General features: G+C 32.1%; 1 protein-coding gene across 8 annotated transcripts in view; it reads right to left on the bottom strand.

The window, feature by feature from the left end:
• Nbea (neurobeachin) overlaps positions 1-24,868 on the bottom strand; it is a 651,894-nt gene that overhangs the window by 86,641 nt on the left and 540,385 nt on the right. For all 8 annotated transcript variants that reach the window (XM_058582531.1, XM_058582532.1, XM_058582533.1 and 5 more), the window contains 2 exons: positions 21,232-21,344; positions 5,399-5,539 (listed from right to left, as the gene is read on the bottom strand). In XM_058582531.1, the coding sequence (XP_058438514.1) occupies positions 5,399-5,539; positions 21,232-21,344 (254 nt within the window). The remainder of the gene's footprint in view (positions 1-5,398; positions 5,540-21,231; positions 21,345-24,868) is intronic.

The following is a 24,868-nucleotide window of genomic DNA, read 5'->3' as shown; positions in this document are numbered from 1 at the left end:
CACATAAAAATAAATTAATAAAATTAAGGTATTTAAAAAACATTTCATTAAAAAGAAAACCAAAAAACAAAATAAAACCCCATCCATGAATTAATATGTAGTACTTTCAATGTAACTATAGCAAAGAAAAAATGTATATTCAAAGTGATTTGAAGCATGCTAAAGGCAAAAGGAAAGGGAACTAACAGTTATTGAGCACCTTTCTGTGCTGGGCACTGGGTTATCTCAGTTTAAGGATCCTCTATCATCTTTCAGAATAGGTAGAATCATTCCTTTTACATTTGAGATATGACATCAAAGTCACATTCTAAGAAATGAAGGAATCATTCTTTCCACTAGCCTTTGTCTAATTCCAGAAATTTATTTTCTTCTATTTCTTTTGAAAGAATCTGGAAGTATTTCTAAGAGGCTTTCAAAAGACTCTATTAATTAATCTATGTGCCTTATATCCACTAGGCTCTTGGTTAAATATTCCTCATCTTCCTCTAAGTAAATAAACATTGTTCTTGAACATCAGTATTCAAAATAAACATAGTGAAAATATTTCATTCAGTAGCTCTATCTTTGGTTTTAATTATAAAACTTACCAAAGTGCTTCTATGATTTTATTTATTACAAACATATACTCTCTTAATTGATTTTTTTACAAACATGAGTGACAGCGGAATGCATTACAATTCTTATTACACATATATACCACAATTTTTCATACGTCTATACAAATAAATACTTTTAAAGATACATCATGGTTTAAAGAGACTCTAGGGCAAGCTTTCAAAACAACCCATAATGTATAAAAAATTCAAATTCTAAACAACATATTTATAAATTAACTTATTTTAATGTAACCTATTTAACTTCCAAGGAATTATGACTAATGTCTGAGAGATAATTTTGAATAGGAGAGTTGAATATACTGAATTCAGAAGGTGAATGTGTTTCTGAAGGCTGAAATGGTCCCAGTATAAGATTTAATTGCTTCAGGGTAGTGATGTATGTCCAGGGTAAGGATTAAAGCAACATCATTCTGAATAAAACATATCATTTTGTATTAGTTACTATCTGAAAAATTCCAAACTTTTAATATAATTGTTTATTCATCACTTGCCCAATAATAGCTATCAAGGAAACAGTCTTTTTAGAGCCTCATAATTTAGACAAGTGCTTTTACTAGTAGTTTGTCTAAAATAGTATTTTTAACTTAAATCAATGAAGTATTTAGTTAATTAGCATTTTATGCAATTATTATTGTCATATTAAGTCTATTGACTGAAACTAATAATGAGTTTAATGATGTTAGGTTTAGCTGTCTTGAAAGGTAAAGGACAGTTAATTATTTTAATCTGTATCACATTTTTATGAACAAATTCTCAGTGACACAAACTTTAATGCATTTTCTACCTCATAAACTCCTTTGGATGGGAGTGAGGAAATCACAATTCTCTGGGCCATTAGGTTAAACACAAAGTAAGCTATTAGACCACAATACTTCTATTAATAACACCATAGCCTAAGATCTTTGGGCCAAATGAGTTCCCATAAAAGCAACTCTATAGATTTGTTATATTTGATACAGTAGCCAATAGCCACCTGTGAATACTGAGCAATTCAAATGTCATTGGTTCATATTGAGATGTGTGGCAAATATAAATATACTCTGGACTTCAAAGACTTAAGAGTATAAAATGTAAAATATCTTTTATTTTTTATATTGGTTACATGATTAAATGATAACATTTCAGGCATACTGGATTAACAAATAAATTTATTAAAATTAATTCCACCTGTTTCTTTTTTGCTCTTAAATGTGGCTTTTAGAAACTTTAAATTACACAAATGGTTTATGATTGCATATCTGTATGCAACTATTATATATCTATATCCTACTACTATATGTAGGATAAATATGTGTGGAATTTTTTGCCATACAGTTGCATAGATTGATAAATCAACTTAAGAATGAATTATGATTGGAGAAAGTGTGTAGCTTGTTTGTGATAGAAAGGGGTCAACTGAAATTAGGAAGTTGAGAACAGGGTTTTTGTGAACCTTTGGATGTTACTTTATGTATTTCAAAATGCTATCATCACATATTATTCTCATTTAATCTCAAAACAATCCAGTAGATTTTTTTTTTTTTCAACTCCAAAGTACCTGAGAGAGGTGTCTTACTGTTTCTGTGACAGTGACTGTCATTCAGGGCAGGTGGTATGAAAAGTCCTCCCAAGTTCCCATGTTTTCTAAACATCTTTCTCTAAGGATTTTGGAGGTCCCTTTGCAAGTTTCATGTGGACTAACATGGTGAAGCCAAATAGACTGTGAGGCTTGAGAATTATTTCTTGGACTGGGGATATAGCTCAGTGGGTGGAATGCTTGCCTCACATGCATAAGGCCCTGGGTTCAATCCCCAATAAAACAAAACAAAACAAAAAAATTCTCATGGGCTGCTTAAGCCCAAGTACATCTTTTCTTGGCTTCCAGGGTGTATCCTAATTAGAAAAGAGAACTTGAACTCAACTGACACTCTTTTCTCTAGGTTTTAACATTTTACTTTCTCTATTCAATTTTTTGTTTCTGGTTCATTTACAGCTAATAAATAATTTCCTACTAATGGTGGTAATGACTGAAAATTTAGCTTTACAGGAACATTTGGTGATCAATCTAATTTATCTTTTTTCTTTTTTGTCTATTTGTGAGGACAAATCAAATAAGTCCATATTTTATATCGAGTATAAAGGAAATCAACTCTTTGAAATACTGACTGGTAAATTTTGGTGTCTCTGTGTTTTGTTTTTACCTGTGGCTGAAACTGCAGGATGGGTACTAACAAACTCTCTTGATGTCCATCTATAATCCAAATAGGCTTTGCCTCTTGCCTGAAAGTGAAGCATTCTCCTATCTCTGGAGGGCACTACTTATTACTATCCATAAACTAAAGATCCTCCATTCTGATTGGTTTATAGTGATAAATGTTTATAAATATAAATCTAATGTTCTCAAAATTATCAGAAAATTAAAAAACAGAACTTCTAATTACGTTAACAGTGTCAGAGTTTAATGATTTTTTTTCCTTAATAAATTTCTAACTCAAATACATTTTTGTAAAAGAATTCAACTTCACATAATTACACTGAATCTTTGGACAAATTAAACTAATTTAATAACTTTGGTCAAAAACAAAATAGTAGTTTTATGTCTTTACCTTTAGTTTATTATTATGGTTTATTTTTAAAAGTAAGATTTGGGTTTGTTTTTTCAACAGACTGGTTAATCTAAACTTCCTCAACTTCTTATAAATAGTATGATTATAAAAGATATAGAATTTGTGTTCAATTAAATTGAATCATAATCCTGACAAACATTTTCAACAATAGTGAGTGTTTGTTGTATGTCATCTGCTAGCGGTTTGCAAGTTAAAGTATACATAGAGTGCATTTTTTGTAAGTTCAGTCTCTATTTAAGATGGAAAAAAATGCCTGAGGAAGACCTCCAAGCTAGTCTGTCCTTTAGGTTTGGAAAAAAAAAAAAAACCTTTGGAAATAGAAGATATATTTTCATGTATGCAGCTTTACTAGTGTGGTTCTGAGACAGATGAGACTCACATAGCTTAGTGGTCTGAACCATATCTTGGTAAAAGGAGAAAATATTAGAGATTTAATTTAGTATTTTACAGTACTTTTCAGTCCCTTATAGTAAAAAAAGAAAAGAAAAGTCAGATCATATGGCTTTAGTAACTGTTTCTAACTAGACTAGACTGGAAAAAGCAGACTTGAAAGCTTTTCTAATATTCTAGATAAGAAATAATGGAAATAATGGAAACCTTAACTAAAGGAAGTGCCACAGTTATAGAGAAAAACAGATAGATTTTAGAGATAATTAGTTGGTAGAACCTACAGATGTCTGTTGGGATATGAGAGGAGGTAAAAATAGGAAAAAATATTTAGGAAAGTCCCCCAATTGCTCTAGATGGGGTAATTGGGTGAATGATCATGCTAGTTATTTAGGAAAAACAGGAGGAATCACAGCAAGTTCATGATGGAGAAAAGTTATCTTTTAAAAATGGTATTTATGGTATTATGTGATACTCAGGAACAAGTACCCTATAGGTAGTTGAAATATGAGCTAGAAACTGATGAGAAATATTTGTGATAAAGTGAGAAGCTGGAAGTCACTATCTTGCAGTGAATGACATAGCTTTGCTAAAGTATTTAGAAAAATCCTAGGGAATGAGAATATTGAGGAAAAGAAATTTGAGCAAGAGACTGGACAAGAAGTTAGGGTGACAGAGGAAAAAACTAGAGGGGGATGTTGTCAGAGGAGCCAGGAGAATTTCTAGGAGAAGGAAGTGAGCAATGTTAACAGGTGCCTCAGAAACATGATGGTAGGAAATGGGACATTCTGTCCATGTGACCTGTGACCTCCATAAGAACAAGTCAGTAAAGTGAGGGTAGGAACCTGCATCAATCAGGTAAAGACTAAATGTGAGGTGGCCAAGTGGCTGAGCTTTCAGTGGAGGCTGAACTTTCAGTACAGGTGACCACAAGGCCAGGAGTTACAGAATGGGTGGGGGCTGAGTTTTTTTTTTTTTTTTTCAGGGTGTGGGGGGGTACTGGGGATTGAACTCAGGGGCACTTAACCACTGAGCCACATCCCCAGCCCTATTTTGTATTTTATTTAGAGAAAGGGTCTCACTGAGTTGCTTAGTGACTCACTGTTGCTGAGGCTGACTCTCAACTTGTGATCCTCCTGTCTCAGCATTCTGAGCCACTGGGATTACAGGCATGTGACATCATGTCCAGTTATTTATTTTTTTTCTTTTTAAAGACTGAAAATACTTGAGTATATTTATGTGTTAAAGACAATAAAGAGGTCTTGAAAACACTTGGAACCTGATATTAAAACATGCCACCTAAGAATCAATAATGAGAAGACAGTAGAAGATTAAGGACCAGAGTACATCCTTAGTGAGAAAGGAATAGTGGGTATTAAGGATATACTCCAGAAGGCTGGCTCTTTGTCACTGATTTAGAGGGCTGGAGGTGTATGTACCTCAACCGTAGAGTGTGTGTTTAGCATGTGCCAGGCCCTGAGTTCAATACCTAGCATCAAATAAATAAATAAGTATATAAATAAATAAATTATTTTTTTTTAAATTAAATACTGACTTAGGCCCAAGAAGCTCAACAGAATCTATCTTCGTAACTCAATTCCACAAACATGAGAATTCATTAAAAACGAAAGGATTCAGTTTTTGGTAGAGTTTGTGATCTCTAATTCCACTTCACTGCTCTCTAATCTTTAAGATGAATAACAAGTATACCTGATTTTTATTTAATTTACTAATGTTAAAAAACTTTAAGGTATTAAAGGTAAACTGTAACTCAAGGAAGATACTCACAATTCGAACAAGCCAGGATAAGGTCGATGTTGCTGTTGAATAATGTGTATTATAATGGTAGGGTGGGCTTTGATCATCTTCCCATGTCTCATAGCGCTCTGCATAAAACACGGCTCTCTTTGGGTTCAAAGCACCGATTGGCTATAAAAAGATAAAAGGAAATATATTGTTTAATACAGTCATTTTAGACAATCTAGATGATAAGCCTTTATCCTGAAAGTATTTCACTACTGATTCATTTCAAGCACAGAGCACAAATTATTTTGTATTATATTTTTATCAAATTGGATTCTGATATTAACTACATATCATTACACTTCCTAAAAATCACCCAAAGGATTATTCCTATGTGCAAAGTTTCTAGACTTTGCTAAAAGTTTTAGTGAACTGTTACCAGAGGTGATTCAGTTTTAACTATCAAGGCCAAATTAATATTTTAATGTTGTTTTCCTGTCCACTTAACACACATAATGAAAATTTAGCTTGGAGTACAGGATCCTGCCAGGAGAAGGATGAAGCAGTTATCACTGTATCAGAGAAAACTTTGTCTTAATAATAGTATCACCCAAAGTGTGAAAGACAACAATCTTCTGCATGGGAACACTGATGGGACACTACTTCCATTGTGAGTTTACACAGATGAAGCATCTATCCTTTTTTATTAATTTAAACTACACACCTTACTAAGGGTGATGAAAATAGTCTAGACAATTCAGATTTCCAGAAAAGCAGTTTACTAAGGCCACTAAGACTCTCCCAATAGTACTACCATGCTACTTACCAATTATGATGCTAATCCCTACAGTGGAATACACAGTAACTGCTCAGGATATGAATTTTTTTTCCTTCAATAAAGCATTTGTTAATTGGATCACTATCTTGAACTTCTTGGCAAACTGAATCATTAAGAATTTCTGGCACAACATCCTCATCATTACAAATAGCCAACTGCCTTAGCTTAAGTTTTTGTTCAATTTTGGCTTTACAGTATCTACGGAATCTACTCTTATGATATCAAATAGCACAATTATTTTGTTTTAGGATGCATACTATAAAAAAGAATTTTATAGGGAAAACAAAAGATGAGTATTAAGTGTAATATCTTAGTCCTTTATTTCAAAATTTAATATTACTAGTTAACTATGAAGTTCCCCCCAAGGCTTAATTTTAACAAGAGAAGTAGTAGAAAATTAGTGCTTCAATGGGACACATAATGTTACACAAGAGAGAAAGATTCATTTATAAATTGCTGTGAGCCTTTTCTTTTGTTCCCAGGAGACTAATTCAAACAACACAATGAAGTCAGCAGTTAAAAGTCTGGTAGAATTTCCATATAAACTCTTATTTGCAAGGGTGCTTATCCTGAATGCTAAAATTATTTGTAAATTATTTTCATTTTTAATAAACTTTAATTAGACCTAACAAAGACTAAGAAATCTGATTACATATTTCTTGTGTATAAGATCATTACTATTTTAAGAATCTGAAGCTTTTTGTCTTCATTTTTCTAAAACAAAGTATAAAAATAAAAAATTTGGCTTAAATATATTTTAAAAAAATATTTGAAGGCTTAGAATTTATTGTGTTTAATATCATTGGTTATCTGAGATCTTTTGACACAGATCTATAAAAGGCACAAAAATTTTGTTAAACATTCCTTAAAATCTCAATATTTAAAATAAGCCTATAATTTTTTGAGAAAAGGATAATTACTAGACAGTGGAATGAATGAAAGCTTTGTTCCAGAAATTAAATAGTAAGTTTTTCACTCAAAATTGTCTAAATATTTTATATGCACAGATATGTTTTTCTAATTCAATATTTTTCAACCATTGAAAACATTTAGTATTTTGTTCTTTCTTGAATATGCTAATAGATCTTCCACATGCATAAAATGCCTGCCCAACCCCTAGGGATCCGCCTTATCTGATACAGTTTGTTCTCTAAGACATCACAAAACATTCTTGAAGAAGGAACATGGCCCTTCCTCTAATCTTTTCCAGCCTTCTCCTCAACTACTGGAAAAGGGATAAACTAAATATTTACATTTTCCATTTTACTCAAGTTTCATCAAAGTCATTTTATTAGAGTGTTTTAGAGAGTATGCTTGGTAGGAAACAGCTGTACAGTATTAAAGTCTGTATGTGTCTCCATTAGTAATTTCTTAAAATGTATTTTAAATTTTGAATTTTGGCTTAGTGCAATTACAAATGAATTTTATGAAACATAATGTAAATAATTTGTGCTATACATACTATTCTGTCATTGGCTTCTAGTAGTCAAGAAACAAGTCATTTAAAGGAAAAAAAGCTTCAAAATGTTTGGGAAATGAGAATTTTGCCATTTGTGGTATGTTTTCCTATGAAAGCCAAACATGTCATATATTACATCATATTTATCCATCAATTATCTATCTACCTACCTATTGATAAGACTGTGAATTTGCTGTCATTTTAAAATTTGAGCCAAGAGTGCAACATCAATCTTTTGAATTTGGCAGGTGAAAAAGGTAAGAATTTTGATAAAAATGTAAGAATATACTTAATGAAATTTACAAATTTAGTTTGTAGTCTTTTTTCAATTTTTATCAAGAGCCAATTTCCTTTTCTGTGAACAGTGGGAATTTAGACATGGCTACTGCTGTGTTTTTTGGGTGCCACCATGTAAAAAAATTTTAAGAAAAACTTAAAACTCGGTACTGGATCTATTGCTGTTTCATTCTTGTGAATTTTTTTGTACAAGTAAACACTATAATACATTACAGAAAATCATGCAAATGATCATGCAGAAATGAAAATAAAATTTCTATGCCTATAAAACTTATAATTCATTTTTAAAACTGCCATAAAACCTAGATAATTTGCAAGAACACTATAATTTTTTTAGTTTTTTTTTTTAATTGTCCATGGACCTTTATTTTATTTGTTTATATGTGGTGCTGAGAATTGAACCCAGTGCTTCACACATACTAGGCAAGTGCTCTACCACTGAGCTACAACCCCAGACCAAGAGCACTGTTTTTAACATGGAAGAATCAAGCATGACTCATGTACAAAATTCACATTTTTTTGGTAAAATTTGTGAGAAATTATTTGTGTAATATTACTATGTCTATGCTAAACATGTTATCTTTATTGAGAAAAAGATGCTATTTTCTCGACTCTTCCCCCAATTTCCTCTTTAAGACTAAAGTGAGAAATCTAAGACTTACATCATAAAACAAAAACAAAAAACAAACCTTTGTTTTTCTGAAAAAAACTGTGATTTTATTATATGGAACAAAAATCCTGACAGATGGTTGTGAAGATTTTCATTAGTGAACGTTCTGAGAAATATTATCATGAATAGATTTGTTGAAGTTTGTTAACTCCAGTGTTTCCTTTTATTATATTTGTTTGTTTTTACATAAGCCACATAAACTTTTCATAACAACTGTTAAACATGAAATAGAACAAGAGTTCCTTAGATTATAATTTGAGGAGTTCTGGTGAGAATTGTTTTGGTAGATTTAAGTCTAGCCTTTTCTTTGTTTTCCTTTTTCTATTTTCCCTTTGTGATCCTTTAGCCTTGAACTATCAATATTTTTTCACTCTTATACAACCTACCAAGTTATATCAAGTCCTTTTTTGGGGGAGCAAGCATATATAAATTTAATAAGCAAAACTGACCAACAAAAATTATAGAAATTAAAAAATATATTGGGTAAATTGTGTTACATGAGACACTAGAAGGACTCTTGAAAAGAGTCTGAGCACAGAGCTATTTTAATTAAATAAATAAATGTTGATTGATTTGAAGAATGGTCAATGTAGCAAAGTAGATTATAATTTTTGGAAATGCTCATGATGTGGATGGCAATAAAATTTTAATCATATGGGAAGAGCTCTCTATAGATGCTCCAACTACTAATGATACTATATATTTGTATAGGATACTGTCTTCACATCCATTTTCTAGGTTGATTTTCTTCAGTGAGGTCAGTAAGGCATTCATTATGAATATACTTTCAGGAGGAAAAAACCAGGTACCTGGTTCTCTAATCTTTCCATACCACTGGATTGCATTTTCATTACTAAATATAAAATTTATATCAATATAATTTGTATTTTCTTCCATAACTATCTTTTTCCTCCTCATCTGCTATAAAGCTTCAGGAATGAAGAGAATCTTATAGGATTGCTAGTTCAATATTCTATGTCCTAGATGAGGACACTGTTTCTTAAGTTAAATCAATATTGCATTGCTAGTAGTGGCTATACATTTTACAGAATCAGCAGGAAATATAGGCTTGATACAACTGGAAACTGCGTACAGTGAGTGATTTATTTGGCTTCTAGGTAGAGCTTCTAGTTATCCGAACATTCTTAACATATATGAGCTTCTAATATGTCTAAATCATCTTTCATCATGATAAAAGGCTTGAAAATCCTAAAAAAAAAGCTTCAAGAATTCTTGCCTTTTTCATTTTTTCAGTTGTGAACTACATGATATCACTCTGGAAATCCTTAGCTTTGACATTGTAGAAATCATTTCTGCAGATCATTCTGTGCTCAAGTAAATTCCCTGTCTCCCTTCTTATCTGGCTAGGGAACTTCGACTCATTCTTTTGGAAGCAGTTCAAATTTCAACTGTGAGGCCTTACATGACACCATCTGGTAATAGTTAGGCAAGTTTATAACCTTTTTAACCCAGAAGACTAATACTTAAAAGGAATGCCTTATCTCTCATTCATCTCTGAATTCTCAGCACCTAATACAGTACCTGGCTCTTTTTTAGGTGAGTAATAAATGCTAAATGAATGAAGACTGATTACAGATTATATAATATTTTATAAAACATCCATGTGAGACATTTAGACAGAATTTTTCATCAAAAATCAAAAGACAAATAACAAAAGAAAGAATATTTTTAGCATATAGAATAAAGGGCAATTTTTCTCTAAAATGAGCTTTTACAAAACCACTAAGAAACTGACCAACAATACAACAAAATAAACAAGCAATTTTGAATAAGTAGTTCAGAGAAAAATAACAATTTCCAATATAAGTAGGAAAAATTAGTACCAACTCTACAATGTAATGAATATCTTTTTTTTCCTGCTTAGCATCCATTACTCCTTCTTTTGTGAACCATTTCTTCTTTACCTCTAGTCTGCCTGGTACACATGGGCTGAATTTCTGGGTGGGTAGGGGATTCAGACCTGTCATTCAGAATATTCTATTCATGTGGCCACTATAATTGGTGCAGAAATGGGAACATAACTCAAGCCAATCCAATGAACCTTGGCTGCAACTGTGTGGGGGAGAAGCCCCCTGTCTTTTGGGTTAAGAGACATCACTTCTGCAACATGGAAAGCCCAGAGAATAAAACCAATGCAGAAAAGTAGCAGAGATGGGGCATAGGCAGGACACTGTGGAGTACTCTTAGATTCAGTTTCCCGGATTCTACATTCCCCAGATTTCTCAGTTATGAACTAGTTAAAATTTGTATTTTTAATTAAAGTTAGTTTAAGTTGACTTTCTGTTACACATACAAAGTCATTACTATACACGCGAATGTGAAAAATCAAACAAAAGCTGTTTTTATTCACTAGATTGCCAAAAATTATTAAGTTTCACAATACTCTGGATTGGCCAAGGTGTAAGAAAACGTGGTATCTCAATATTATTGGAAAAAGTATAAAGGAGTATAAGTTTCTTGTGGGGAAAACTGGTAATATTATACAACATATTATATTATACTATACAAAAATATTGTATACATGCACTTTTGATACAATATTTCAACTTTGAGGGATTTATAATATGGGAAGAATCAGAGCAAGGACATTTCTCATACCATTGCTTGAAATGGCAAAACAAGATAAAAAACTGGAAATAGTCTAAATATAAGGGACTGGTTAAAGGAATGATGATATACCCACTGCTATATATTTTGCAGCAATTTAAAAGGCTGATTTCAAAAAACAATTCATTCAATAAATATTGGGTATCTATTATGAATTAGAAATTACTATAAACCCTGGAGTAAGGTTAAAAAAAAGTCCCTGGTTCATAAAACTTGCATTTAAATGTGTATGTGTGCATTTTTAGGTGTGTAAATGTATATGTATATTGTCTGAGGCAGATGAAATCTAAGTGAACAATTAGGTAAATAAGAAAATATCAGCTGTAAGTGTTCTACTGAGGATTAAAACAGATTAGCATCATAGAGCTCAGGTGTAAAAGATAAGAAGATTCCAGGTATGAAATTCAGGGGTAAGATTATGATTCTAGAGAGAGCAAAAGTTATTTCAAGGCTCTAAGGGGGCCTTGAATGACAAGTTTGAGGAACAGACAAAAAATCATAGGACTTTGTAGACCAGGTTGATGAAATACATTTTAAGGTAAGTGCAGTGGAAAGTCACCGAATGGTTTAAAGTGGGAGAAAAGCAAGATCCATGTTAGATTTTAGAAAGTTAACTCCAGGGTTTTGTGGAGAATGCATTATAGATAATGTTAAATTACCAATCATGCTAGGAATGAAAAAAGCCAGTCGCAGGAAACAGGATCATAAAACATTACTCGAGTTTCTCTAAAAATTCCATAATGTATACGAAGTATATTTTTTGCTTAAAATACTAGAGGAAAGCTTTTGAAGAATGTATATGAAACCATAAATTGCTTCTAGGGAGCAGACATGATGTTGACTTTTGATATTCTCTTTCCACTCCTGTTTTACTATTTGATGAAGCATTTGGTTCTTCCCTGGCATAAAAGTTTAGATGGCTTTCCAATATATGACCTAGAAATATCTTTCAAATGTGACTATTTTAAGTTTAATAAATTTAATCAATTATAATAACTTTATGTTTCGAATAGAAAGCAATAAACTCATTATCAATCTTTACTTATATTTGAATAAGCATATATCAAAACCCTACCAATTAAAATAAGTTAAATGACAACATGAGGGGAAAAAGACAAATCCAGAAGGTAAGAAATTCTTCAGGATACCTTACATGATCTCTCCTTTCAGCAAGTCAATATTAAGCAAAAAAGTAAATCAAACTAAGTTCTTTCCACACTGCCAAATTTGGGTTGTTCTTATACATAAGAATGCTTTAAAATGATTAATTTGAAAACTTGTGTTTCTAAAACATGTGAAAATTGTGTTCTCTTAAGTAGATTAAATCTCCCCTTTGCAATTTTACATACACTATTAATTTGCTTATTAAGAAACAGAACCTAAAGTAATGGAGCATCAATAAAAGGAAATGTTAAGATTGATATTTTGCTGGCTATAACTGGGTATATTTCCTCTTAAACTTTTTAACAGGAAAGAATTACCCAACTGACTGTATTATGAAGCAAAATAATCTTTGGTTTAAAGCTGCCTTTTGATTAGCAAAACCCATTAGTACATTCACAGGCATCTTATTCCCACATAGAACTGAAAGCTCAGGGGCAGTGGAGTGCCTCATTTACTGCATTTCTTCTGTGTTCTTTGCTCATATCTGAAACAAACATGCATTGTGAAGAATATTTTACAAGATGTCTCTCCTGTAGAATATTAAAAAGAGCTTTTCTTTTTTTTTGTACTTTATAAAACTGCCAGAGCACTTAGGAAGGGTGGAGGACATGTATAAGATAAATTAATATGTTTAGTTTTTATTTTTAGTATATTCTACTTACTGATTGAAGAGAAATAATAGATGACAAATAAAACAAAATACCAGTGCAATTCATGGAGTTGTGAGGGTAAAACAAGAAAATCTATGTCAGATGCTTAGGACAATGCCTGGCATGTAATAAGTACATGCCAAATATTGGCCATAATTGTTATCATTATCCTATGATAATTTCTAAGAAAATTCATAAATACCTTAGTGAAAGAGCAATGTGTTTGCATACACAGTGTATCTTAAATCTGTGTCCATTCCATTAATTTTCCAATGATTAAGTAAGTAGAAGGATAATTATGAGGCTACAAGTCAGTTTCAAGATCACTTCCAGCTATTTAATATTCTATTTTAGCTGGAAGGAAAGGTTAAATGAGGCTGAATTTGGTCCAGTTTTGCCATGATTATGGTAAATGTTACATATAGATGTGACAGAGGTTGATGAAATGAACATGTGTGAAGAAGGCTCTCTTTTCCAGAGGAAGTATCTCTCAAATTCATGCACTGGAGCGTACTCCTACTGTTGCTAGTTTCTTCTTTAACAACAGCTTAAAAATTTTAAAGAAGGACAAGCCCTAGCTAATGGGGCCCGACCCCCCGCTTTTTTTCTGAAAGGACAGGGCAAGTGGTTCAATGGGAAGGAACAAAAAAAAAGAGGGTAGGAAGACATGTAGCATAAGCAGACAAAGCCTGAGATTGGCTTGGAAGTTCTGTATAATATATATTCATATATGTTCCCAACATGCAACAGTGGAAATATAAACAAACACACACCTCAGTATTTATGGTTATTACAATGTCTATATGAATCATACTTTTTGTCTGCACTTTTCTTGGTTCTTCCTTCCTTTCATTTAGAAGGAAAACACCATAATATGCCACTGGGTAAACTAAAATTAACTGTACGCTCTTAATAGTATCGACCAAATCTTACTGTCTTTGTATCACTGATGACCGGCAGAAAGTCAGTTGGCAATCAGTGAAAGAATGAATGAATGAAACAAATTATTAATTTAAATAAATGATTACACCATTAGTTTTAAAGAATCCAAACACTGTCAATCAATATCTTGTATTTAAAATAGCACTACTCATTCAGCACTGCCATGTAAGCAAGCCTAACACACACAAGTTTGAGCATAGTGTTGGGTGTATGTTAAGTAGGTATTTAACTTATGTGTAAAAACACATTTCAAATTTGGCAAGAGACATTTTGGCAAATGGTATATAATTAAATTTACACATTCACTTATTTTAATAGTTTTGATATAACAGTGGCTACTAACACAGTAATTTTTCCCACATTTCATGCTTTATTATTGAAAATTAAGTGGTAGCTAGATTATATACTAAAGTAAATAAACCTGATTTAATTTCAGACATTGTTAACTTATATGGAAAAAGAGATAAAATAATTACAGAAACTTGCCTTAGATTTCCAAGTTGTGCATTTCCTACCTTAACAACCTAGACTCTTCTCTATGTGGTAGAAATTTGGCACTATCAAGGGTAGACTGTTGAATAGTATTCACACTTCAGTGCATCCATTTGCATTATCACATTTCAAAGCCTCGAGGCATTATCACTTCCTTTTTTAAGTGGCATAATAATTTGGGAAAATGGTTATGCTTATCATCATCTGTCAGTCAAACAACTCTTGTGTTAACAAAATATATTTTTTCCACTCAAAGAATGGGTGTGGGTGTGTGATGTCTTATGCTCATGTCAATATTAGCAAGACTTGGTTTTGTGATGAAACTATTTCATTTATCAGAGGGCATGACTGGGAAATAGGAAATTCCATTTACACTTTAATGAGCAGAGACTGTGCTTCATGTCAAAGTCATGTAGCCACTATAATTTCAGAGTCAAGTTCATATGAGTATATGTAAATAACTGAAGCACAAGCACATGTCATGTTTTAAAACAGATTTCACTACAAGGTCATATCTCCATAAGGAATATCTGCATAATTTTTTTGGAAAATCTCTATATTCACTATATGTTGGTATTGAAAGTATAGCTCATAACAGATTGTTTTATTTGCTGTCCATCATGTCAAACAATACATATAACCTGTAACCTCAACTTGTAATAAGTAAACCTGGAACCTGTAATGTCTAATCAAATGAGATGTCTAATAAATCTTATTGATAAAATGTTTTTTGTTTTGGTTCCTTTTAATTGATAAAAAAGTGACCCAGGGAAAGAGTAATAATATTATAAATATAAAATATTTCTGTCCAAATGAATGTGGATCTCAAGTTTCAATAGGCATTTAACTTCACTGTTCTGATAACTTTGATGATTTGGCAACTTAAAATGATTAAACAGAATTACTTATTACATAAAATGTTTTATTAAATGGCATTGCTTTTTACTTTGTTGAATGAAAATATATCAGGTGAATCAAACAATCTTTCATTACATTTTTTTTTTCAATCATACCAAATTTGGTGAAACCTCAACTGACAAGTATTAAAGTTCGCTTTGTAGCTACTACTCCTCTAATGCCACTTGTGTGTGAGGCATTAGGTCAGATGCCTTACCTACATTAATGTGCTGAATTCCATCAACACCCCTATTATGTAAGAATTATCATGTTCATTTTAAAGAAGAGGAAACAGAAGTACAGAGAACTTAGAAAACTTGTGAAGTTTGTATAATATGTGACCAAAAACACTGGAGCAAACCACATTTTTTCCATGTTCAATTTCTAATCTCTCAGGGTTTTTTCCTGATTCTCAATTTTAATACCAATATAAAGAAAGAAAAATGGAAAAGGTTTGATAATTCCAGAATTAAACTTTCTGAGCACCAGTGATGCGAGCAGACACTCTAGAGATTCCATTTCCTATGGAAGTGAGAACTGAGTGCTATGTACCTGGCTGTTGTGTGGATTTGGAAAGAGCAAGAAAATCAGCTCCAGCTCACATCATTATCCTGTCTGTGCTACCAGTGCCTCAGGGAAGGTATGTCTCATGTAGAGACATTACTTTTATTTACTGTGTTTCTCATTTGTTGTTTATGTCTGCAGAATCCTATAAAAATAGTTGGTAATCTTTTTTTTATATGCCTTTGTTATACATTAGAATGCTACATAAAAACACAACAGAAAATGACAGTTTTGTCAATACTGTCAAAATGTTTTGGAGAAGTATGAAATGAATGTACATAATTGTTGAATTATGGACCTTTGTCAGCTATGGGAAGATAAATCACATCTTCAGATGAACTTAATTAGATTATTGGGGTGTGTCCTTGAAGGAGATATTGGGACCAAATTTCTTGCTCCCCCTCTCCTTGTATCCTGATTTCTTGTGAGGTAAAGAGTCTTCCTCCATCTGGTGCCCTGCCATGATGTACTACTGTGTCATCACAGGCCCAAAGCAACAAGGCCCAGTAACCATGGACTAAAACTGTGAGACAAAATAACCTTTTCCTTTATTAAATTGATTTTTCTCAGGTATATTTTCATAGTGATGGAAATCTGACTAACACAGAGAGAAAATGAACATAAAACTAGGTACCTCATGCTGGGAACATAGTTCAGTGGAAGAACACTTACTTGGCATGCACAAAGCTCTGTGTTTGACCTCTGACACCACAGATGAAACAAAACAGAATAAAACCCCAAAACTATGTACATAAAATTAAGGGCAAAGTAGAAAGATGTCCCAGAAAATTGAGGGGCTTTAAAGCTTAAGTTTCATTGTAAATTTATTTGACTTCACTTAATGTCAATACATTATAACGATATATGTGTAATAAGCAATCTGTTGCCTATTTTTTTTCTGCTCCTAAACAATGACTATTTCTTGTCCTATTAGCACCTATTAGTTCCTTTTATGTAATAGTTATGTATGTACAAATATGTAATTAATTTGCTATCCTCTTTATCATAGAAGTCATGAAGAAGAAACTCTCAGATACATTTTAAATTATACTTTATAATAGAAAGTTATTTGTCAAACATGAATTAGCTCCCTTTCCTTTGGAAATAGGAGTCCAAATTTCCTCTGCTTATCTATCGCCCCATCATCTGTGGATAGGCAGATAGTCAGATCCTGACTCTATCTCTGGCTCCAATCACAGGAAATGATACTCCATCTTCACAGCACACCTCATCCCTCTTAAATAGCCACCAATAGGACAGAAGACATTTTCTGTGATTTCTGAGAAAGAAAATTTTCATTGTCTTCTAGCTATGTGGTATAATTCCCTCTTTCCTTTGGATGATATGATGTGAGGTAGAAAACTACTGCAGTCATTTTGCTACTAAAAAGAGTGTCTGGAACTACTAGGGGCTATCAGTGGAAGTTGAGTATATGGTCCAGAATGGCTGAAGTCAGAGAAGAGCAATGGAAAGAACAAGGTCCTTGGAGGTATTATCTGGATCACTGCAGTGAATCTTGCTGAAAACCAAACTTTCTCAATTTTCCGGTGGTAGAAACCAGTAACAGTGATTTCTTGTTCAAACCAATTTGAGCTGAGTTTTCTAAAACTTCATTCAAGTTTCTGAACTGATACAACAGAGAATTTCATAAAGCCAGTGTAACACTGGGGTAGTATTAAAAAATATTAATTTTATGGCTGTACATTTTATAGTTTTGAAATTATTCATGTGATAAAGAATCTAAAAATTATTTGGAGTCCCAAATGTTTATTGAAACAAATTCTAGAATTATTCAATGGTAGAAATTATTATTTAGACTAGTATTTCCAATTGTCTTCTATGATGAAGGGGATAGCAAATTAATTATGTATATATTTGTAAATACATAGATATTACATAAAAGGAACTAGTAGTGCTAATAGGACCAATCCTGAAGAAAGTTCATTGTTTAGGAGCAGAAAAAACCAACAGGCAACAGATTGCTTATTACACATATATCGTTATAATGTATTGATATTAAGTGAAATCAAATAAATTTACCATGAAGCTAATGAAACTTAAGCTTTAGAAACAACTACTTTTGTTGTTAAAAATCTTTTAGAATATTCTTGGTCAATAATATTCAATTATTCTTGTTCTTTTTTTTGAGCTTTTAAAAAAGTGACAAATTCTCCAATAAATTTTCCATCTGCAGTACTGAATGTCTACGAGAATAGGTCTTCTTAGTAGGCATCTCTTAACTACAGTAATACTGCACCACAACAGGTTTTCCTTCCAATTATATTATTATGCTTCAAATGTCATTTTCCCATTAGGCATTATAATAAGATATATTTTCATACATTAAAATCTTGTTTATTAATGGTTTTTATACAGGATAGTCTTGGGTTTCTAGACCATTTGTAAGAAGTTCCTATTAAGTAATTCAATGAAGCATGGGAACAATGAAAGAGTAATTTATTAACATATCAAGAGGCTTTAATTTGCTAACACTTTCCCATCATGTTAGTGTGACAGAAAATAAAGAACAAATTGCTAAAGCATGGAATGTTGAGGAATTGAAAAAAAGCTATCTATCTTCTAATTCAACTGCTCACAACATGAAGTGCCCCATGATTGCACAAGTATAGTTTGTATTCACCTTGCCTAATTTACATTCACTATGTAAAATAGGAAGGGCAAGTGTGAGTCACAAAAGGAAATGCTCTGCCAATGAAAATATATATTAAACAAATCAGTCTAAGAAACTTGAAGAATGTTACATCCTCCAGTTGCTTTAGAAATAGTGACTTCCTCATTAAATTTTCTCATCTTTTCTATGAAAAAACTAAAATTCTGTTACTACTAGCAAACATTTTATAAAATGTCTTTTATAATCCATATTAATCATAATGAGTGCCAGATTTTCTTTGGCTGCGTTAGTATTTCAAGGATATGTGAATCTAAATGTCTCAGAGTAGTTGAACCTGCACTCTCCAGTGGGGTACAGTCCCCAACACACCCAGGTCCCCAGTGCTGGCCTCATGTTTCTGTTAAGTCTCCAAGTTCTCACCTTTGTCAGGACTGAACTCCCCCCACAAAGCTGTGACTATTTTATTCACTCCTATGCTCTCGTCCACCCAGAAGTACATCTTCTCAACATAGTGTGTGATAAATATTTGTTGACTAAATGACCAAGTACATAAATAAAGAAAAGAATTTTGGTCTATAAATTTCTTTTCACCCTGATATTTCATTTGATTTCAAAACACATGAACCTTTCTCTGTTAAAAGAATCTTAAATAGCCATAATAATGGTCAGCTTATGAGATTTTAACTCAATTTATCATGCTCCTCGAGAATCTACATTCTAAATTTTCATCTTAAATATATCTTACACACACACATACACACACATATGCACACACACATGCACACATACTTTATAGGGCCTAACATATAATAACTGTTCAATTAATAGAACTACTTTAACAGTAGTTCTTATATTGATGTGATGTGCTTTATGCCCATAGATCACATTTCAACCTTGGAAGTCATGTCCAAAATGCATATCATTCAAACATACTAATTACAATAGTAGTAGCAAATATTTGTCATCATTATTTGAAAGATATTTCCAAGTATATGGCCTATGTCTGTGATTCACAATTAAATTCCCATTATTAGCGCTAGCTATGATGTGCTGAGCGCTGCTCCAAGTTATCCATGCTTATTATTGCATCAACTTCTAACACTGACTTTACTAGTATTGTTCCCCATTACACAGCTGAAGAAACTGAGGCAGCAATAAAGTATATAACTTTGTCTAATCCCCACATCTGACAAGTGGCACAATTAGGATCTGAACCCAGGCAGTCTAGCTCCAGTGTTCTCATTCCTAACCACTATTTACCAATACTTGTGTAGATCTCTCTGTAAAATATAGTACCCTATTATTTAATTTTGTGTTATTTAGATAATAAGATGGCAGGCCCTATGAATTACTGTGCTACTGTTTACATGAACTTGAATAATTACTTACATATGGTGAATATTAAATATTTTTGTTCTGTTGAATCTCAATGGAAAAACTGCTATATGTGCCAGCATATTAAGATTCAATTGCTAGCAATTTTTAACCAGCTATATAATTCAATAAGATGTTGGCAAACTGAACCATTAGGTCCCTTAGGAACCTATAATATCATAACTAAAATTAGGAGTGAGATAGTAACTAAGATTTGATAAGGAAGTCACAAAAAAGAACTAGAGAGTGAATGACATATGAGAATACGAAAACATTATTAAACAACCTTCAAAAGCAGGCTAAGAAAAATTCCATGTATAATCATAACTACAATTCATGAAGTGTTTCTATTTATCAAGTACTGTTAAATTCTTTAAATGGACATGACATTTGACCTTAATAACTATATGAGGTAGAAAAGTGTTATATTATTATTATTATTCTCCTTTTACATATAGGCTAAGAGAAATTGGTTTTAGGTCACACATCTAGCATAGCAGGATACAGAACTTCAGCTTGGATAGGTCTAGAAAAGACATAGGAGAAGGCATGCTAAGTTAAAAAAACATCTGTGGGATTATTTTTACATTGATATTTCCTTGATTCATAGGGCTTATGCGGCCCTGTCTATAAGCCCCTTAAATCTGCCCCTCAAAACCTTCTTTTAACCTTTTAACCTTCTGTGGACTGCTAACCAGACAACCAAGTTTGGTAGAAAATAGAAATAATGTCAAAGTGAATAGGCTGTGTTTAAAATACATAAACCTCTGGGCTTGGTCCATGTCCTAAAGCCATTACAGACTAGACACCATAAGATGTGTATAAAATGTAGAATTTAGATTCTCAAGGAGCATCATATCTTCTCTTCTCTCTTGCATCTAAACAGACTCTTGATAAACTCTCTTGACTTTCTTTAAGTATTCCCCTTAATACAAAATACTTAATAGTGTGTATGTATTTTATGGTTAAGATAGCATGCCTTATCACCTATAATTTGACATCATGTTTTGCATTGTCATTTCTAAGAAATCTCTTGCTACATTTGCTCCTTTTTAAACACCCATTTCATTTTGCCTATTAGAATACTAATTTATCTCCTTGTAGTTTAAATCCTATGCTACGTATTGATGAGACTTAGACATTGACTACAACAGGAGGAAACAACCAGGTTTACCTTCTTAGAAATGTTAATTGGATATACACACTTTGATCAAAATCCTTTAGACTACAGCCTTATGAAGAAAACTGACTACTATATATTTAAAAGTTACCTTTGATAGATCCCTGAAATTTCCTGGAAGAGTCAGGTCCAATTCTTCTGATTCATAGTTTGTTAACACCCATGGAAACACAGGATATTGGTTCAGATCATTATATGTCCGTCCTAGTGAAGAAAAAGAGAAATAAAAATTTGTATATACTAATTGATTTGAAATAGTTTCTGTCCTTATAATAAGACAACTACTGATTTTCAAATTTAAAGTTGTTTACTGAACTCTGTGTTTAATCAAAAGCACTCAATGTATTTCAAATGAGTTCTCTGGATACTTTTAAAAAGAGTAACTAGAATTACTATTTGTAATGGAAGATTGTGATTTACATTTGAGACTGCTGGCTGTTTATCAGATTGATTTTCTTCTTCCTGGTCTAACCTCTGTTACAAAGAGCTCTGGCTGCAGGACTTTGTTTCAACCTATAGGATGTGCTCAGAGGTGATATGTGACACCTCCAAGCATGGCCCACTGAAACTTCCCACATGCACCTCCATGTCTTTGCTGCCTACATGTTAAAAAGATAATGTTGCCTTAGAAGCAAAACACTGTCAGTCAGGCACCCTGCTGGTGTCATGAGGGAGGCCACCCTGCTGACCTGCACACTACAGGCAGCTTATGTGGTAGCTCATTACCTGCTGTAATGAACATGTATCTGAAGTTATATTCCCAGTACACAGAGTACTAAGTTTTTATCAAGAGTCAAGTATTAAGTTTTTTTCAAGAGAAAAAAGTGTATGAAATAAAGTATGAAGAAAAAAAAAAAGAGTCAATAGAGAGAATCTAGCAATGAACAGTAGTGCCCTGAATCTAGGATGAAAAAGTACAGAGACAAATATCAAACACCCCCTACTTTAAGTTAATTAATTTTTTTTGATATTACATTGTTTAACTTCAGTGAAGAACTGCTGGACTACTGGGTTGTCTGTTTTGGTAGAAAAATTTAAATATTTTAGGTAGGATACTGTGGTATAGTGGGAATGTGGAAAGTTTAGCAGTTCTCATTACTGGTTCCCGTAATTAACTGGTACTGAAGTAATATATGACCAGAGGAAATTAAAAGACTCATTAGCAAAGAAATAAGGTACAACAAAATTTCACTGGAGAAGATCCTTTTTGTGAACAAAATATTTTGGTGAACAATCATAAAAATCCTTTGTGAACAAAAAAGCTAAGTAAAGAAAGAGAATTGTAGAACGTTTGTTTTAGAGAATAAGGATTATGCAAAGGCACAAAAGTACAGTGAGAGAGGACCATTGTCAATATGTACATTTAACTAGAAGAAAATGTTTGCAGCTGTTTGGATCAACCAATGAATGAACCTATTCTAAGTTTATAAACCTATCATGAAAAATAATACTAATGAGTAAACAGAATTTTTTTTGTACAAAAGATTTAAATTACTATAAAATAGAAGCTATATAATTCTAAAATTTAATATTCATTACTGAAAGGTAATATGTATCTATATCTATATCTAATCTAGAACACATGATCATTCTCAGCATTTATTTATATATGTGTATATATCCAAAGAGTATAGATTGACCAGGAAGAGCTATTTTTGGGATTCTAAATGGATATAAGGCAAATTTAGTACTTGGCTATTTTCTGGGGAACTGTTCCACTTAAAAATCTATAAATTTAATAAAAAGTAGGTCTTCTAGTATTTGTGTTATTTTCTAGAATAATGTTGATACCATACATAAAATATATATTATTTATATAAGTGAAAATGATAGATAGAAATTAGTTTTCACAATTTCTTAAGAATATTTTGATAACGTTTAATAACTTACTAAGGAATGTTTGTTAAAATAATTAAAAACCAATTTACATTAACTCAGTATTTAACTGTTTATATAAATGTCAATAGTAGGAAAATAGATAACCATGATGATACTAATTTTGGAAAAAAACACCAAGAAAAGAAAACATCATTTCTAAAACACACATACATATAGCCAAAATGGTTGACGCTAATAATCATAGCTTAGGACTGTCTATGTGTCCTACATTTTTTTTTTATAAGTCACTTTTAATAATCTTTGGAGGGGTCTTTGACAAAATGTTTAGGAAAATGTAGTAATATTTAAATTAGGAGAGCTTTATAGCACTATTTAAGTTCTAGTAAATACATTAAACTTTATAAGTAAATAGAATGGCATTAAAACCTGTTTTTAATAAAAATTTCCACAAAAACTCTTGCAACATGGATAGTCAAGATAACTTTCGATTTGAATTTAAAAAATGCACAATGGATTTAATGTCACACAGAAGAAAAGGAATGATTAAGTGGTATTTTGGGATTCTGCATTCATAAGTTTTGATGAATTAGCTTTATTCCTTTAATTATTTACTGAACACCTTTATGAAATGAAAAACAATCCATTTATCAAATTATCCAAAAAAGTGAAATATTTCCCAAGTAACATCTGTTAGGTTCTGGCACACCTAGATATTTATTTACCAATTACTTTAAATTTTTTTGGGGGGGGGAGAGTTGAAATTTAATAAATAAATTTGTGCTGTTATTGGTAGGGTCTTTTTCCATTTCAGTCGTGGTAAATGCAGAATATATATAACATATTTTGTGCTAACTATACTTAAGGATTTATCGTAGAAGATGAATATTAAATTTTGCAAGCCTATGACACTAATCTACTCAAACAATAAAAGTGAAGCACAGAAAATGAGATCTCTGAAACACTGGATATGTTTCTTCATTTAAAAAAAGAATTTTTTTAATTAAACCATCCAATTTAATGTTTTTATATGGCACTTTAGTTTTGAAGGTAAAGTGATCTAGAGACAGCTGACAAAGAAATTATAACTGCAATTCCTTGGTGAAAATGTTAATGACAGCAAAATATTGTTTAATTAGATGATTGCGGCATCTGGATTAACACGCTTTAAGAGCGATGTTCCTGTGCTTGTCTGCTTCTTCACACTTTACAGACATTTTGTCATCTCCAGGTCATTAGGAAAGAATTTTTAATGATTTTTCTAGAAGCAAGCAGTTCAAGTTACATCTAATTAGATGACAATAATAAGCCCAACACATGCAGTAGCTAAATATATACATAATTAACCAGGGAGGGCTTGTTCATCACAGAGTAAAAAAGTGGAAAATGCTAAACAGGAGAAAAAGGTTGGGGTTGGGGAAGTTGTGCTGAATTCATTAGCTGATCATATGAAAAACAACTCAAAAACCTTTAAAAAAAATTCTCAGGTCTAACAGAGGATCATTTACATGTAGCTATGTTAGCAATCATTCTTTTTTTTTTTTTCATTCAAAAATGCCAGATTCTAACATCTTTTTCCTAGTATTATTTAATATGGTGTGAAATGAAGCATAGATTGTACCTTTCAGAACACAATGAACAGAAATCAGGTCAACGCTAGGAATTAGAGGCTGAAACACCATTTTTACTCAAACTCTAAGCATCATTAAAATTCTTTCACATAATCTCCCAAACTTAATAGTCTTTGAAAAAAAATCCCAAGTGTTTCAAAAATAGTAAAATAAGTTATGCCGTAGTTTTAGTTGAATTCTCATGTAGTTTTCACAAGCTCTCAAATAATAACTAATGAAATGACGAAAGTAGGATATGAACCTGGATATGGAGCAGATTCC

This window comes from Marmota monax, unplaced genomic scaffold, assembly GCF_021218885.2.
Source record: "Marmota monax isolate L192 unplaced genomic scaffold, Marmota_monax_Labrador192_F-V1.1 WCK01_AAM20220418_F8-fsc00011, whole genome shotgun sequence".
Lineage (NCBI taxonomy): Eukaryota > Metazoa > Chordata > Mammalia > Rodentia > Sciuridae > Marmota > Marmota monax.
Note: the sequence above shows the minus strand (reverse complement) of the source record. Positions and strands in the feature narration are given on the sequence as shown.